The sequence below is a fragment of the Meles meles genome, chromosome 4 (assembly GCF_922984935.1).
Source record: "Meles meles chromosome 4, mMelMel3.1 paternal haplotype, whole genome shotgun sequence".
In the NCBI taxonomy this organism is placed as follows: domain Eukaryota; kingdom Metazoa; phylum Chordata; class Mammalia; order Carnivora; family Mustelidae; genus Meles; species Meles meles.
This window is the reverse complement of record NC_060069.1, coordinates 160,570,001-160,586,639: the sequence shown is the minus strand read 5'-3', so window position 1 is coordinate 160,586,639 and position 16,639 is coordinate 160,570,001. Positions and strand designations below refer to the sequence as shown.

The window sequence follows — 16,639 nt, the reverse complement described above, 5'->3', positions numbered from 1 at the left end:
AGCAGCCCCCTCACCTCCTGTTCAACACGGAACAGCCCTGCCCCCACTGTACATGTCGCTGGCTGGGAAGTTCACCCGGAATGTCAACGATGACATTATTATCTTATCAATACACTGAGTCATACACTAAGCTACAGGCTCTTGGAGGAGGGGTAGCCGGGGGAGTGGGGGCCCCAGGAGGCCTGTCTCGCACCTGCTCCCACCATCCTCCAGCTGCACGCACAGGAGACCACACCTTTTGTCCTACCAAAAGGGAGACCAAGACACATTCCCAGGAAAAGACAGACGGGCACTTCCGCACAGGGCAAGCTAGCCTGCCTTGGGCAAGTTGCCTGCTATTTCCAGAAGCTTCCCAGTCATTATTTTCCCCCAGCGAGAGTTGGGGTTTGTTGGAACAGAGACTGGGGATGAGGCAAGTGAGCAGGGAGTGTAATGGGGCTGCTCTGGGGTCAGGCAACAGCTCACAACCCTGGACAGCAAACCATGTGCCAGCTTATTCGTTTTATCAGAGTTTCAACTTTCCGGTCATAAGCACGGATACGAAATCACCACCTGCAGCCAGAAGGTAGTGGCTCTGGCCCCACGGGCTCCCTGGGAGCCGAATGCTGCTGCGAGGCCCTGACAACTGTGTCTGGAGCCTACCTCGGGCTCCCCAAGGCCCAGGGCATGCAGAGACTGCTGTCCGGGCTCCACTGTGGCCTCACAGCCCCGCCCTGTAATTCCGTGCGCCTTCCTAGGCAAGCCACAGATTCCCGGCACCAGAAACCCTCCTCACATGGAAGTGGTTTTGATGAACCACACCTTGACCACGACTGAGCTTGCAAGAACCCAGCCCACTGCCCAGAACAGCCTCATGCTTGCACCGAATGCCCGTCTCCCCACTCCAGCCCACCGCCGCTGACGACTGGAGGCCTCAATGACCATGAAAGGCCGGTGTGCTCTCTGCGGTCGTGTGAACCGCACAACGTCCAGCTGGCTCGAATTTTCAGGAAGTAAAGGTCAGGAGCATGCACCACAGCTATTAGGAGAATCCTCCCACAGACTCCCCCCGAAGGAACCCATACAGACGCACACATAGGTACCCAGACAGATCCACCAGTCACAGAAAAACACACAACCACACACACACACACACACAGCTACAGATATACACAATCATATACACATTCACAGAGAGCACCATACACAGAAATATCGACATATACACAGATGTCTACACACAGAAATATGCACAAGCCATATTTACATATGCAAATTAGGTACACATACACACAAATATACACATGATCATATACAGGCACAGGTACCTACATATACGCAGAGGTCTACAGACATACATACACACACAACCATATACACATACGCAGATGTCTACCCACATACACACATACCTATAGAGATATACAACCGTACGCACATACACACAAATATACACAACCATACCCACATATGCAGATATCTACCATATACATAAACCGTACGCACATACACACAAATATACACAACCATACCCACATATGCAGATATCTACCATATACATAAACATATTCCTACAGAGATACACAACCGTACGCACATACACACGGATATACACACAACCATATACATAAGCAGATACCTACCCATATACACAATCATATACACAGACACACATAACCATATCCACATGTGCAGATATCTACCCATATACAGATATATACAGATACACAACCGTACGCACACACACACGGATATACACACAACCATATACACACATGTAGATATCTACACATATATACACAACCATATACACATATACAGACATCTACGCATATATACAATCATATACACACACAAATATACACAACCATATACACAAATGTAAATATCTATACAAATACAGACACACAACCATACAGATATCTACACATATACATAGATATATATAAATACACACAAACGCATACGCAACCCCAAACACATGCAAATACCTACCCATACATACAAGTATTTACATGCACACATATACACAATACACAACTATGCACAGATGTCTACACAAATCCACACATACAAATACACACACAATCACATACACATCCACACAGATCTCTCCACATACACAAGTACGCACAACCACAGGCACAGACAGCTACACATACACAGAGCTTTGGCTTCTCCTGGTCCAGCGTATTCTCAAGCATGAGTGTGGTGCCCCGAACCCCGCCGCGCCCCGCCACGCCCATCACTCACCTCTGCGCATCAAAGTAGGAGTCGATGTCAGAGTGCGGGGCGCCTGCCACGGCGAAGTTGCTGCTTCCAGTGTCCACGAGAACCTGCAGCTTTTATTTGTAGGAAACAGACACTGTCAGCTTCCTTGAATAAGGCAACACTGTTGAATAATTCTCTCAAAAAGGAGGCACCAAGAACAATGTATTACTTGGAAACAATTTGTATTGATTAGACATATTTTTTTAAAGCTGCTTTGAAACTGAAATCTGAACATAGTCGGTTAAGAAGCTTACCGCAGGGAGGGGGGGGTCTGTTTTGCTTTGGATACACAAGAGGCCTTACAAGAAGCTCAATTCAGCAAAATAACAGAGATTTCCTTTTTAAGCCACTAGCACTCAGGACGAGGCAGAGCCCGGTCCCATCCTGGTCTGTAGGTCAGCGCTGTCTCCCTGCCTTTCCAATCTCCACGGAAGCCCTGAAGGCTGCGGGTGTGTGTGTGTGCCCAGGATGCTCTCCCAGCCTGCCCCCACCCCCACCAGCTGGCATTCCCTCATCACTGCTACACAGCCCCTGGGACACCCGTCACATGGGTCACTTCTTGGTTTTAATGACTTCAAATTTACATACATAACAATGCAAGATCTTAGATTTTCCGCGGGTGGGCTCCGACATGGTACCCAAAGCATTTCTATTATCCCCAAAAGCTCACTTCCTGTGCCCTTTCCAGGCAACCCCTCCCGTTTCTCAGAGGCAGGAACTTTCTGACTCGACTGCCAGGGACTGGACAGTCTATCAGTGTAACCATGTGGACAGGGTGGGGGGGCTGGCCTCTGGCTTCTTCGGGTCCACAGGCTGCTACGGTCGTTCTCGTAGATGTCACTCCGTGGATGTCTGTTCCCTTTCTTTTTGGGTAGACACCTAGGGCTCCAACTTGATGGGTCACAGAGCAAGTGTACTTTTAATACACCAAAGGAGAGAGGCCAAGTTACACTGCCACAAACAATGGGTCCCTTGTTCCTTTGGTTCATTTTCTTCATATCCACCTCCAGTGTGGCATGCTGACCGTTTTCCTGATGGTCATTCTAGTGAGTGTGGACAGGGACCTCCTGTGGCTTTGACCCGCTGCTCCCTGTGACCAGTGACCCTAAGCAGCTGCACCATTTGTGAATCATCATTCGGCTCCCACACCCAGTAAGCCACGTCGGGGGGGGCAGCGCTCAGCATCAGCCAAGTCCAGATGCACACCTCGTGGTACACACAAGGAAACGTTTCACGGAAGTAAACACGGAACATGCAGATAAAATCCCAGAGGCTGGAAATCAAGTTTAAAAAGCCATAGATGAGGAAATCCAAGTGGGCAGGTTTCTACCTAGAATTCTCAACACTCTGGTCAAACCCCCGGTTTTTGCCAAAGTCCATGTTTTCAGTCCTTCTCTTATTTGACCACCCCCCTCCCCCACCAGCAGGACATCCCCTAGTCAGCCACTCTGTCCTTCTGGAAACTTCTGGAAATACAGTCTTCACTTGGATTCCAGGACACGGCACAGCCAGTGTTCCTCCAACGTCTCTGCCTGCCCACCTCAGCCTCACTGCTGGGGCTTCTCCTCCCCTTCGTGGACTAGAGTTTCCCACCAGTCGGCCCTGCAACCACCTCTGGGCACCACACTCACGAGCCCCGCGGCAACCTCACCGAGTCGCCTGGCTTTCGGGGCCCTCCACCTGCCCGTGACGCCCTGGGTCTCCCACCCAGGCTGTCCCTGAGTTCTAGGCTTTCCCTACTCAATGCCTCCACTTGGGACGTCCAACAGCCGCCCATTAGGGGTTGAACCATGTCCCCCAAAAAGACACACTGAAATCCTAACACCCTGAGACCTATGAATGTGGCCTGACTTGGAAACAGGGTCTTGGCAGATGTCGTCGAGTTAAGGCGAGACCCCTCATTCAACTGAACTGGTGTCCTTCATGAGGAAAACACCACGAGAAGACAGAGACACACTAGGAGAAGGCCGTGTGACAGAGTCAGACGCAGGCCACAGTGCCCTGAAGATCGGCTGCCACCACCAGGACCAGAAGATGCAAGGACGAAATTTCTCCAGGATCCCTGCAGGAGCTCGACCCTGCAGTCACCTTGACGTCAGACTCCTGGCCTCTGGACTGTGAGAGGGGACATTTCTGCTGTTAGACCACCGGGTCTGCCCATCACCATGGCAATCCTAGGGAACAAACACTCCATCTCAAGCCTGCCATGTCCAGGACGGAACTCCCGGCACCCCTAGACCTGCCGCGTCCGCAGATGCTCCGATCCCCTAACGGGGACTCTACCACACAGGCTCAGGCCCAGCAGCTTGGTGACACCGTCCGCGCTCCTCTCCCTCCTGCCCCACATCCAGCCCATCAGGAAAGTGCGCCGTCCCCTCCTCCAGGCTGTACTCAGTGCGCCCATGCACGTCTCACCATCTCTGCCCGCGGCATGGCCGTCGCCTGCCTTGCCCAGCCAGGGTCCCTCCTTCTTCCCTGGGTCCACTCCACCCGCCGGCCACCATGACCCTACAGCAACAGCATACGCCAGAGCTCGCCTCTCCCCTGTCCTCCCTCGGCTCGACCGCCCAGTCCATGGTGCCCCGACTTCACTCCACCTGACCGCCGCTGAGCTGTTCCCTGGACGGTGCAGACACTCAGTGGGGGCCTCCCCCCACTCCCCACTGCATGGTCTGTGCCGGTGTAGACGGCCCTTGCAGGGTACCCATGCTCTCCCTCCAGTGCTCCCTTCCGAGTGAATCCCAGCCCACCGGCACCCCCTCCCTCCACTCGCACGCCGCTCAGCACCTCCGGGGATAACCCGGACTGCAAACACGTACGATGTGCCGGGGCTCCTTGCCGGGCTTCAGAGACACGAGCCTGTTTAACCCCCAGGAGGCCCTTCAGAGGACAGCACCACCATGACCCCCACTTCACAGACGGGGTAATCAGGTGCAGAGGGGGGCACTGCCTGGCCGCACCGGGGGCATGGCAGGGCTGGGGCCGACGCACGCTGCCTTTCTCCAAACACCTTCTCTTTTTTTTTAAATTTAATTATTTATTTGACAGACAGAGATCACAAGTAGGCAGAGAGGCGGGGGGGTGGGGGGGGAGCAGGCTCCCTGCCGCACAGAGAGCCCGATACCCTGGGATCATGACCTGAGCTGAAGGCAGAGGCTTTAACCCACTGAGCCACCCAGGCGCCCCCAAACACCTTCTCTTAACCCACCTACCGCTCGCCAGGCTCCAGAAACTCCCCCCTCAGCCCCATCTGCCAGCGTGTGGGTCTTGGGCCGGGATCTGTGCCCTTTTGTTCTCTGCTCCGTCTGGGCCGGGCCCAGGGCGGACACTGAGGAGTCTGCTGGAGGAACCGCGAAACGATTCTCAGAGCTAAGATCAAAGACGGCGACCTCGGCCTTGGTAGGAGGACACTCTAGATTGGGGAAAAATAAACAAGGGTGGGTTGGTGTCCCTGAACCTGCAGTGTGTGAGCTCCACACTGATTCCAGGCTGCTGGGCGTCAGACGGGAGGCCCGGCGGCTGCTTCCCTGCTGTCCTGGGCGCACGGGCCTTCCCCTGCCGGGGGCCATGGAAACACCAGGGAATCATCCTGGGAGCCCCTGCCCTGGAGCTCTGGGCACAAGAAATGTGACATCACGTCTTCTCAAACCAGAGCCTACTCTGTGAGCTCCCAGGGTGCCCTTCTCGCCACTGAAGGTCCTGTCCGCGGCACCTGCAGGAACGGCGGCAGACGGATCTGGGAACTCGGGCGTAATGGGATCCAAACACACTAAACAGACACCCGGTTGGCTCAGTGGGTTAAGAGTCTGCCGAGGGCTCAGGCTCAGGTCATGATCCTGGGGTCCTGGGATCGAGTCCCACATCGAGCTCCCTGCTCAGTGGGGAGGCTCCTTCTCCCTCTGACCTCTCCCCCTTCTCATGCTCTCTCTCTGTCTCACTCTCTCGAATATATAAAATCTTATTTAAAAAAAAACACTAAATAATAAGATGATAAAAGTCACTTTATGCGCCTTGACTTTTTAGGCAGTGACTTCCGTCTTTTGTCTGCATTTCCTAACACAGAGTCACTCACAAAGGGGCCAGACTCCCCTCCCCTACGGAGAGATCTGGTATCTCAGACAGCACGCAGCTTGAATCAGAATTATCTGGTTCCCTATTCAAACAGCTGATGCCCAGCAGCCCTGAGCTCCCAAACCACAGGTGGACCGGCTGCATCTGAATTTCTCGTGAACGTGCCAAGGCGCGCCAAGCGAGTCTGCACGTCCACGGACTTGACGGGAGAGGATCTGGCGATGTGACGGGATCCCGTGCATCCAGTCATCCAAGCAGGCAGCTGGGCGGACGAGCTCGGTGGGCAGGTCAGTCGCACAGGCCAGGTAACATTCCATGAGATCACTGGTGGTGACCGGTTCAGCCTCTAGCACCTCTGGCTCCCAGAGAGGCCAGACTCCCCCTCTCCTCCCCTGCTGGTCCCCCATCCTGCGGGATTTCCCAGAGCCAGCTCATTAAGTCACTCAGGTGTGGTCCAAAGGGGCTGGCTGGGTGTCATGGAAGATGCCTTTATCAGTCCTCTCCCCCTGGGGGAATTCCTGGGGTTTCAGGAGCCCCGCCAGGAACTGGAACAAGACCAGATACAGATTTCTTGTACGTCATAGTACCACAAACAGCCAATGTGAAAAGGGCAAGGATGGGACCTTTGCCCACTCTGGGAATGACGTTCCAAAATGCACCTTGTCAGGCACCAAGACTTTTTGTCCCAACAGCAGACCCCAGGTTTGAAGGGACGTAAGCTCATCACGGGGCCCTGGGTCCAGACTTAAACGGCTCCTGGAGACAAGATGAGCTTTGCCGAAGTTGCCTGGATGAAAGCGGAGGCCATGGAGAAGAAAAAGAAACAGGACTCCTTCATGAGGCCAATCAGAGGATTCTATGCCTTTCAAAGCAGACTGCGTGGCTCAGTGTACGTGTCAAGACACATCAATCGCCCGGAAAATACAGAACCAAACCAAACACCAACTGTACGACAGCGAGGAATATTTTGTTGCTCGTGAAAAGTCACAATCAAAGCTCTAGATTCTAACGTGAGCGTCCTTCCTGCCATGCTCGCGTCGGTCGGGAGCGCGCGCCGTCTCTGAGTGTTCTGGGGTCTCCAGGTGCCCGGGCCCCAGCAGCCATGTGCAGAAAGGCCGGCCACGGGGGCATCCCACATCTGCCCCAAAGGCTCCTGTGCAACACAGCGTGGTCACAAGGACACGAGACTACTGTCCTTGGCATAATGACCCCAGTGACCAAGGCCTTTCTGGGCAGACAGTCCCCCCACGGCACACGCATCATACCAGAACCCAGAGCTTTCACACACCCCTGCCCCTCCCTCTACCACGACGCACAATGCACCCTTTGCAGAGGCCGGGGGCACGAAAGCAGAGAAAGTTGCACCAGAATACAGACTGCATGAACGTACACACAGACAACTCCAAACCGTCCTGGCATTTGGTACGACCCTCTCTTTCCCAGCTGGTAGGAGCAGGAGCCAGCTTGCAAGAAAATTCAATTCGGAGGTATGGCTCAGCAAAGCTGGCCACCCCAGTGCTTCCCAGAGCCTCCGATCTGGGGAGAGAAATCATCCCAAGAGACAAGGCAGCCCAAAGTCAGGCAAGGGACAGACGTCCAGGGTCAAGACCATGGGTTGCATTTCAGGTGCACAGCAAACAAGCCAACACCTTTTTCCGTGGGCCATTGTTGGAAGCGGCCGCCAAGCGTGTTGATTTCCGGTTGAGCCACGCCTCCCCTCAGGAAGGGGTCTCGACCACAGAGAAAGAAGCTCCGTGCCCTGACCCTATACACGTCACCCCATGCACTCTGAAAGAACCAAGCCTCCAAGGCTCTGGGTGCGGCTGCTTCTTAGCCTGATTCCACGCCCCTGCATGGTCCTCCGCAGCTCCCTTCAAGCAGCAGACACCGGCCCTGCAGAGCGAGGCACCCAGCAGGGAGGACCGAAATGTCCATAGGCCTGTCCTCAAGAGCCGTCTGTGGTCCAGGTCGAGTGGCCCAGGAAGGTCCAGAATGGCAGGAGTTGATGGGACAAGTTTTTGGTCGCTTCTCAGAATCAGCAAAAACCCATCACACTCCCCAGAGCTTCTGCCCTTGGCCCCATCGCAGGCAAGCATCAGGAGTTAGCTCGTGTCTGGATCCTTCATCTCCTTTCCCCTCTCCACTGTCCAGGCTCCAGGCCGGCCAGGCTTCCCGGTGACCTCCCAGGCCTCTGCCTGCTCAGGAGACTGTACACGACACTGGCCAACAGTGACCAGTCCCCCCGGAAGCTTCAGAAACACCACCTTCCTCCTTTTCCCTGCCATGACCCCTAATTCTCATCGCCCCCACAGACATAGCCCCCCTTCTCGTCGCCTCTGCCGATACGCCCCCTCCCTTTTCATCTCCCTTGCAGATAGAGACACCTCCTTCCTCCACGCTCTTGGAAACATCTTACGCATCATTCCTGGGAATTCTGTGTCCTCAGCCCCTGGTGCACCATTTCCATGCTGGATGGAGCCCAACAGTTTTTTCAGGGGACACCCCCCAGCAAGGGGGCCCTGCAGGAGGGCGGGCCCTGGTGTGTGGTTCCACTCTTCATCCACAGCACCTTGGACAGCGCCCAGGGCACAGCAGGTGCTCAATAAAGCAACAGTTATGGAATATGCAAGTGGGGGACAGACAAGACATTCACTGAGTGGACACTAAGTAGCAGATCTGCATATTCTGGGCCCAAGGAATGTGTTTATGCAGTATAAAACACGTCTGTGCTTATACCTACGACTTATACACAGAAGATCAAGAAGGCAAAAAAGATCTTCGACCACCGGCCCTAGAAGTCACAAGATGATGTGTGAAAATCCTACTACCCCCAAAGCCAACACTTCCCTCTGAGACGCGTACTTCTTCAGCAGTACCCTCCAGGCCTCCCAGGCCCACCCAGACCTGCAACGACAGCACTCTACAAATTAATCCCGAAACAAGGATAACCATTCTGCACCCTCCTGCACCCGTTACCAGTGGGTGGGAACTAGACAGGTTTGGAACAGGAACGGGCAGTCCGTCTGCATGTCGGAGAGCTGCTTCTCCACTTTGCTGAGCAGAGACAGAGCCTGGGATCAAGGGGCCCCCCACTGCTCACAGACCTGTGTCTGCGCGGAGTCCTTCTGCTTGTGCCTAGCTGCTCCCTGACCTAGGAGGTCCCTAGGGGCTCTTGTGCTCCCACAGGGCACTTGTGAGGGGTAAACGCAGTCAGGTTCCTTACCTGCACCCCCAGTATAAGCTCTCGGGGGCGAGCCATATGTGCAGATCTCGGAAGGAAACAGAAGACTGAGGTCAGTCCTCGGCAGCCACTAATACAACCTCCATGACATCCACAGGACCTCTGGCTAAGGGCTGGTTCTGTGGCTGGCAGTTTCTTCGGGATGTTCCCTTTCGGCATGTTCTTGGGGGCGGCTAGGACTTTATCCTCATGCCCTGCCTGACACAGCTCGTTCATGTTTAAAATGGCACATTTTGTGGGGTTTGCTCTTCCTCATTTTGATTCCAGTGGTCTGGGTCTTTCCTGGCCTCCCAGCTCTCCAAATGGCACACCATACTCAAGGAGCTTGTAAGGTGCCAGAGGGCCAAACACATTTCCCGTCTCTTTTCCACGGTGCCCGTTCATGACTACAATGAACAGGCATTTGCTCCTCACCTGCCCCACAGGGGGAAGGACACATGTGAGCCAACGCCTGGGAGGAGAGACGAGGGCACAGCTGCCGAGAAGCTGGAAGAAACGGGAGGCTGTTCGAGAGGTCAAACTCCTGATACTCGGGTGCAAAGTACTGAGGTCTTCTGGAGATGGCGAGGGCGGGCCAACTTCACGTCCTGGCTATTCTACCAAAGAACCACCCACGTACCTCTTTAATATCCAAGGATAACCAAAGTTGGATGCAAGATGAGGTTTTGGTGCCCTCCCATGTGCCCTGGGACTTAGTCCAGTTTCTGGTTACTCTGAAGTCAACAGCCTCCAGCATCCAGGGCAGGCCTGCGGTGCCAGGGCAGAAACGCTCCCGGGAGCGCCCCCCACCCAAAATACACAATCGCTCATGGATGAAGACCTCCATCTGCTGGCTCCTCCCAGTGCTCTGCCCCCTCGGCAGTAACGGGCTCCTTCCCGGCCCATCACCTTGCCCCCCACCAGTGGCTCAGGCCGGGGAGAACCCAGGGGAGGCGGACTCCTGCAAACCTTGCCTCATGTACCCTAAACCCCAAATATCCTCCAACTCAGAGAGCCTAACTGCAACAAAACCAGTGTGGCCAGGAAAGCGGAGAGCCTCGCAGGGCTCGGAATCATTGGACCTTCCTGCCGCCAGTGGAAACTGACAGGCGGACAGTGCCTATCTGTCTCCCCACTTCCGTCCCTCCTCTGCCTTCCCCCCGGCATCCCCTCCCAGAGAGCCATTTGCTTATCTCCGCAATAAGATAAGACGTTGCATTAAAGAGGAGAAATGAGTTAGGCACCTCCTTAGTGATTAGCAGCTGGACATTTCTCAGACATCACTATCTCTTTTTCAGCAGGTTAATAGATAGGAAAATAAGCAGATAATTTAAATAATGGCTCTTTGAGCACAACGATCCCTAATTACATTAGCAGCCCTTCTGCCGAGGGAGCCGGCTCGTGGGCCCACAGCCGCGTGGCGCTCTCCGGCCCAGCCACGGGGCTGTTTGCCCACAGCCCTAACACGGGATAACATCTTGTTAATCAGGTTCATTCCCGCTTCAATTCCGGAGAGGAATCTCATTTACTTAAACACGTCTGGTTGAAGAAAGCAAGAGTAACCGCCGCACACTATTTCTCCACAATCTACAATCAAGGGTGTTTTCTAAAGAAGGGGGGAAATCATTTTCAAAGGACTCCACTTCACACAAACAGATGTTGCAGAACTTGGCTAAGAGGGGCTTGATTACGCAATTTATTCGGCCCTGAGCATGCACACTAGTGCCTTGAGATTCCGATGGGGCTCCTTCTGGAGGAACACGTGTCGAGAGCCACATGGATTCCCTCGGCTCCTTTTAGGGACACCAGCGCTACCACAAGTGACGGCACGGTGAAAGGCGTCCACGGAATGCTCAGGGCTTGGCAGGTTAATTCTGGCGGTGGAGGTGGAGAGAGACAAATCTGGGGAGGAGGAGGGTTGATGTGGGGGTCACTGTTTTAGGAACCAAAGAGTCATGCAGCCCCAAACACAGGAGTTCCTGCTCCCTCGGCAGGGAACAGCCAGCCCTGGGGTGATGGGATGCTGGGACGGGGTGGTCCCTGAGTTTTGAAGCTTTCCAGACAACCCATCCCTGTTAGACCAGAAAGACGAAGACTGGGGGAGATTTATCGCACACCCAGAGCCCGGGACGCTGAAACGTGCTGGCAACAGCGTCCACTTACAGGACGCTGGCTTCAAGTTCCTTGTCTACTTGTGGCCCCAGGATACAGTCTGCGCCTTCTCTAAGGCAAAGCCAAAGGACAGAACAGTGGCTTCAGGGTCTGCTAGATCCCAATCTGAGCCCTGGCTTGGCCGCCTCCCAGCGGGCTACGGAACCTCAGGTCAATGTCACACCCTCCTTGTGCGAAGGCGTCACCGCCATCCACCTGCCCAGTGGGGTGATCGAGAGTGCTGTTCTGAGGGGCACAGGGGAGCATTTATGGGGGGTGCAGTCAGACAAGTGCTTGGCACACCGGGAGGTTTTAACTTCTCAGGGGGTGTTGTGACTCTTTCTCCTCTTGGCTCAGGGCCGACTTTCAGCATCAAGCGGAACAGGACTCGCATCCAATTACCCGCAAGACTTTCACTCGGTCTCTGCTTTGCCACTAGTCCAGACCTGGAGCAGAGGTGGCATGCATGAGCTCCAGAACTCCACAGCGTCCTCAGCAGTCCCGGCAAGGGTCATGGCGCTGGTCCCTGCAGCAGGTGAGGCCCACACAGACGTGACCACCTCCTGAAACACTGGGGCGGGGGGGGGTAACCCACGTGTCAGGGGCACCAAACTCAGCTCGGACTCAAAGCCCAGGGCCGCCACGGCTATTTGCACCCGCAGTTTGCACTCTGTCCTCTGGGAGCCCGAGATCCCCCACCCCCTTCCTCGGGAGCACGCCCAGTGGCTTCAGGTCAGCATCTCTGAGCACACGGCTCAGTCAAGTTTTGCTAAATAAGTGAGCGGGGCCTTCCTGTGCCCAGGGACGGGAGCCAGTTAGCTCTGGCTCTCTGGAGTTTTCAGAGGTCTGATGCCCTCCCTGGGGTCTCAGGACGCAGTGACTCCTGGCTTCTCGCCCACAGCCCCTCTAATGGTTGTGTCTTACTCTCCGGACACGGACACAGACTGGGCATCATTGCAGGGGGGTCGGGAGGGGTGTGGCAGGACCCCCAGTACCAGCGCCCCATCCTCCAGCCTTGTCCTCCTGCTGTCCTTGCTGAGCAAAAGTGACACTATTCGGGACCTCTCCCGGCGATCGGTTTCATTCTCTTCTCCCAGCCAGCCCCTGGGAGCACAGGAGAGCAGCAGAGAAACAGGTCTTCCCACTGATGGGAAGTCCATAAGCCCCGCCCCTGCCCCAGAAGGCAAGAGAGTCCTCTAAGCACCTGGGAATTTAAATACCCTTTTTTTGCCGCATGGAAGGCGAGGGTAAACCTGTGAGCACTGCCCAGATCCCCCACTGGGGCAGGCCGAGCTGCCCAGCTGTGAGAGAGGTCACCTGTCTCCCCCACCCCCAAGTCACACCCTTCCTGGGGACAGCCACAGGTAAAGCCTGAGTGAGAGTGGATGATAAAGGCCTGGCCCATTTCTGCCCAAGCCGGGTCCACTCTGCAGGTCCTTCTAGCTCCCGCGTGCCCTATAGGGCAGTGGAGACCGTCCGGGCTTCATCAGAGCATGCCCCCCCCTTCCTCCTGCCCACTCCTGCTTCCTCCTTCCCTTTCACGGCCACGAGCACCCCACCAGCTACACTCTGCTCCCCAGAGCCCAGCCCACAACACCCGTCTCAGCTGAACAAATTCTCCATGACTACCTCTCCAAGTGCTTCCCTCTGAACAGCACCTCAGCAGATACCTAAGCCTGGTCTCCCAAGAAGAAGTCCGAGCCTGTCTCCCAAAGCAGACTGACAGGATGTCCCCCCGCCCCACGTGTCAAAGGCCCGGGGCCCACAGTGAGGCAGTCAGAGCTGGTCTCCCCTTTGCCACAAGTGGCTAAACAGTCATCTCATGACCTCAGTGTGTTCATCTATAAAATGGATGCATAATTTCAGCCTTTAAAATCACCGTGTCTAAGTTTAGCTGTTGCTCTTAGAATTTAGACAAGGAAGGGGCACCTGGTGGCTCAGTCGGTTCAGCATCTGTTGGTTAAGTGTCGGACTCTTGGTCAGGGCTCAGGTCATGATCTCGAGACCCGAGTCAGGATCTATACTCAGCACAGAGTCCGAGTTGAGATTCTCACTCTCCCCCTCTGCCCCTCTTCCCATCCCTGCTGGCAGTTTCTCTCTCTAATAAATAAATCTTAAGAAAAAAAGAATTCAGGGGCGCCTGGGTGGCTCAGTGGGTTAAAGCCTCTGCCTTCCGCTCAGGTCATGACCTCAGGGTCCTGGGATCGAGCCCCACATCGGGCTCTCTGCTTAGCGGGGAGCCTGCTTCCTCCTCTCTCTCTCTGCCTACTTGTGATCTGTCAAATAAATAAAATCTTAAAAAAAAAAAAAAAGAAAAAAGAATTCAGACAAGGGAGGCCATTTGGAGCACAGGTCTCCCCCAGTGTGCAGGGACACCCATGGGGCCGGGCAGACACAGGGTCAGCCCCTGCAGCCCAGATGGGGCTTCAGCCTCCCCGGTCCAAGGCCAGTTTTCCCTGCACAGCAACAGCATCAGAGCATGCTTGGAAAGAAGACAGCAGAACCCTCTTCACCCACCGCCCTCATGGAGCGGTGTCTGTGGGTTTCCAGCTGTGGCGACGTCCTTGCACGGGAACGCGGACCGCTGGCGTTCCTCACCTGGCACTCGGAGGCTCTACCTGTGCTTTTGGCTGCAGAGACCCAAGACAACATCCGCACAAAGGTCCCGGGAGTGGTCCCGCATCCAGGGCCGCCCTGACTGGGGACCAGCAGAGCCGTGGCCTGGATCAGGAGCCAGGTCACCACTGGGCTCACAGCCGCCCACGTCACACCTGAAGAAGGAGCGGGCTGTTGGCCAAGAGGCTGCACGTGGTGGCCTGTCTCCAGGGATCGAAACAGTCCAGGAGTCTGGTTCTCTGCCCCGTGGACAGCGAAGCCAAGCACTGATGGCAGAGAGGCCAGAGGCAGCCTCACATCCACCAAGCTTCTAGAAGAAGAACTGGAAGCTACGGTGCTTGTTTGCAAAGGGATATTCAGTGACAGGTGGCCTGGATGCTTCCATCTGCCTGCCCAGCCCCTCCCTCTGTGTAGGCAAACTCGGGAGGGGGCTAGGAAGTGGAAAAAGGGCACAAAGGGCCCCTTTCCTAGGAGGTATCCCAGCCCAGAGCGACCTCCCGGACTGGAGTTTCTCTCAGCCTCTGGGCTTATGTAATCCACCTGCTGGCAGGACGCAATCCCACTGAAGGAGCAAAGAAGGAGGATATTTAAAGAGTTCCATGTAAGAGTCCCATGTCGTCATAAGGCTAGACCTCATTCATTGATACCCCTGAAAATAATGATCTTCTTTACCATGGAAAAGAACACTCACGATAAACGTGCTTTATTTTTTATTTTTATTTAAAGATTTATTTAAGGAGAGAGAGGGAGAAAGGGAATCTCAAGCAGAGTCCGCTGAGCACAGAGCCTGACCTGGGGCTCCGTCCCACGACCCTGATCACGACCTGAGCCAAATCCAAGAGTCAGACGCTTAACCCACTGAGCCCCAAACAATGCTTTTTTTTTTTTCTCTAAGATTTTATTTATTTGACAGAGAGAAATCACAAGAGAGGCAGGCAGAGAGAGAGGAAGGGAAGCAGGCTCTCCGCTGAGCAGAGAGCCCGATGTGGGACTCGATCCCAGGACCCCGAGATCATGACCTGAGCTGAAGGCAGCGGCTTAACCCACTGAGCCACCCAGGCGCCCCCAAACAATGCTTTTTTAAAGAAAGTACAAAAGCGGGTTTGTCCCGTATTTGGGTGACTGTGGAGGGAGGGAAACTTCTATTTCCAGAGAGCAAGGTAGCCTCTTCCTTCCCAAAGTTGGGGACAACTTTGTTGTCCCCAAAACCCATTATAGGTTTCCAGGGATCTTAGGAGACGTCGTTTTAGCTAACACTCAGCTCTTCCACACAATTGCCAGCGGAGTTTAAGCAGGTTCTCATCAAAGGTGTGATAGCCCGACTCTCGAGATATTTCCGGAGGTTCACTAAACGCTCCCTTTTGCTCAAGAGTTGGTAACCACGACTGAATTCAAAGCTATTTCTGATCTAATCTTTCAGAGAAGAGACAGGAGATAAACGTCACCCAGGTCCCACATCCAAATATCGTCAGTTTTTACTCAATGTTTAAAAAAACAAAAAAACAACAAAAAAAGGGAAAGACAAGGCGTATATGTACTGTCTGCATCAACAGCCAAGACGGTCAACTTACCGTTATCACCCAGTGGTTATTTTTTGCTATTATTCTGGGCAATAAGATTCATTTTTTTAATCGTGGTGAAATACACAGAAACTCTGCCGTCTCAACCATGTTTCAGTATACAGGTCAGTTCTGTGCGGTCACTGCCACTGTCCACCTCCAGAACACATCCATCTTCCCCAAACTGAAACTCCCTTCCCATGGGACACTAACTCCCCCTTCCCTCCTCCAGCCCCGCCAGCCTCCACCCGCCTCCTTTCTGAGTCTCTGATTCTGATTACTCCAGTGGAATCGACACACTGTTTCTCTTCCTGCGTCTGGTATATTTCACTGCGCACAAGGTCCTCAAGGTTCAGCCCCAGTGTAGCAGGTGTCCAAACGTCCTTCCAATTTAGGGCTGAATAATAATCCCCCCCACGGAGATATCAGGTTCCGTTTGTCCATTCATCCATCAATAGACGCTTGGGCTGTTCCCACCTTTTGGCTAAATAAGGCTGCTAAGGATACAGGTGTACACGTGGCTCTTCGAAATTCTGCTTCAAGGTTTTGGGGAAGATTATTTTTTTCAATAGATATTTTGTGAGCAGCTACTATGTGCTCGGGAAACGACGACCAAGTGCCCCTTCCTCTTTCCCGATGGTCTTCAGTCTCTGTGGTCTAAGGAGCTGGCGAATAATGAAACACTAGTAACGAGGGATTATTTGAGGCTTATCCACTGAATTTCAAATTTCATTTCTAACCCCTTCCCCGCCAATCAACACACTTCAGAAAA

The 16,639-nt window shown here is 54.2% G+C and overlaps 1 protein-coding gene across 3 annotated transcripts in view; it reads right to left on the bottom strand.

Moving 5' to 3' along the window:
• BACE2 (beta-secretase 2) overlaps positions 1–16,639 on the bottom strand; it is an 85,126-nt gene that overhangs the window by 46,827 nt on the left and 21,660 nt on the right. For all 3 annotated transcript variants that reach the window (XR_006817986.1, XR_006817985.1, XM_046001737.1), the window contains exon 2: positions 2,233–2,321. Coding sequence is in view for 1 of the 3 variants with exons in the window: in XM_046001737.1 (XP_045857693.1) it covers positions 2,233–2,321 (89 nt within the window). In the remaining 2 variants the exon portion in view is untranslated. The remainder of the gene's footprint in view (positions 1–2,232; positions 2,322–16,639) is intronic.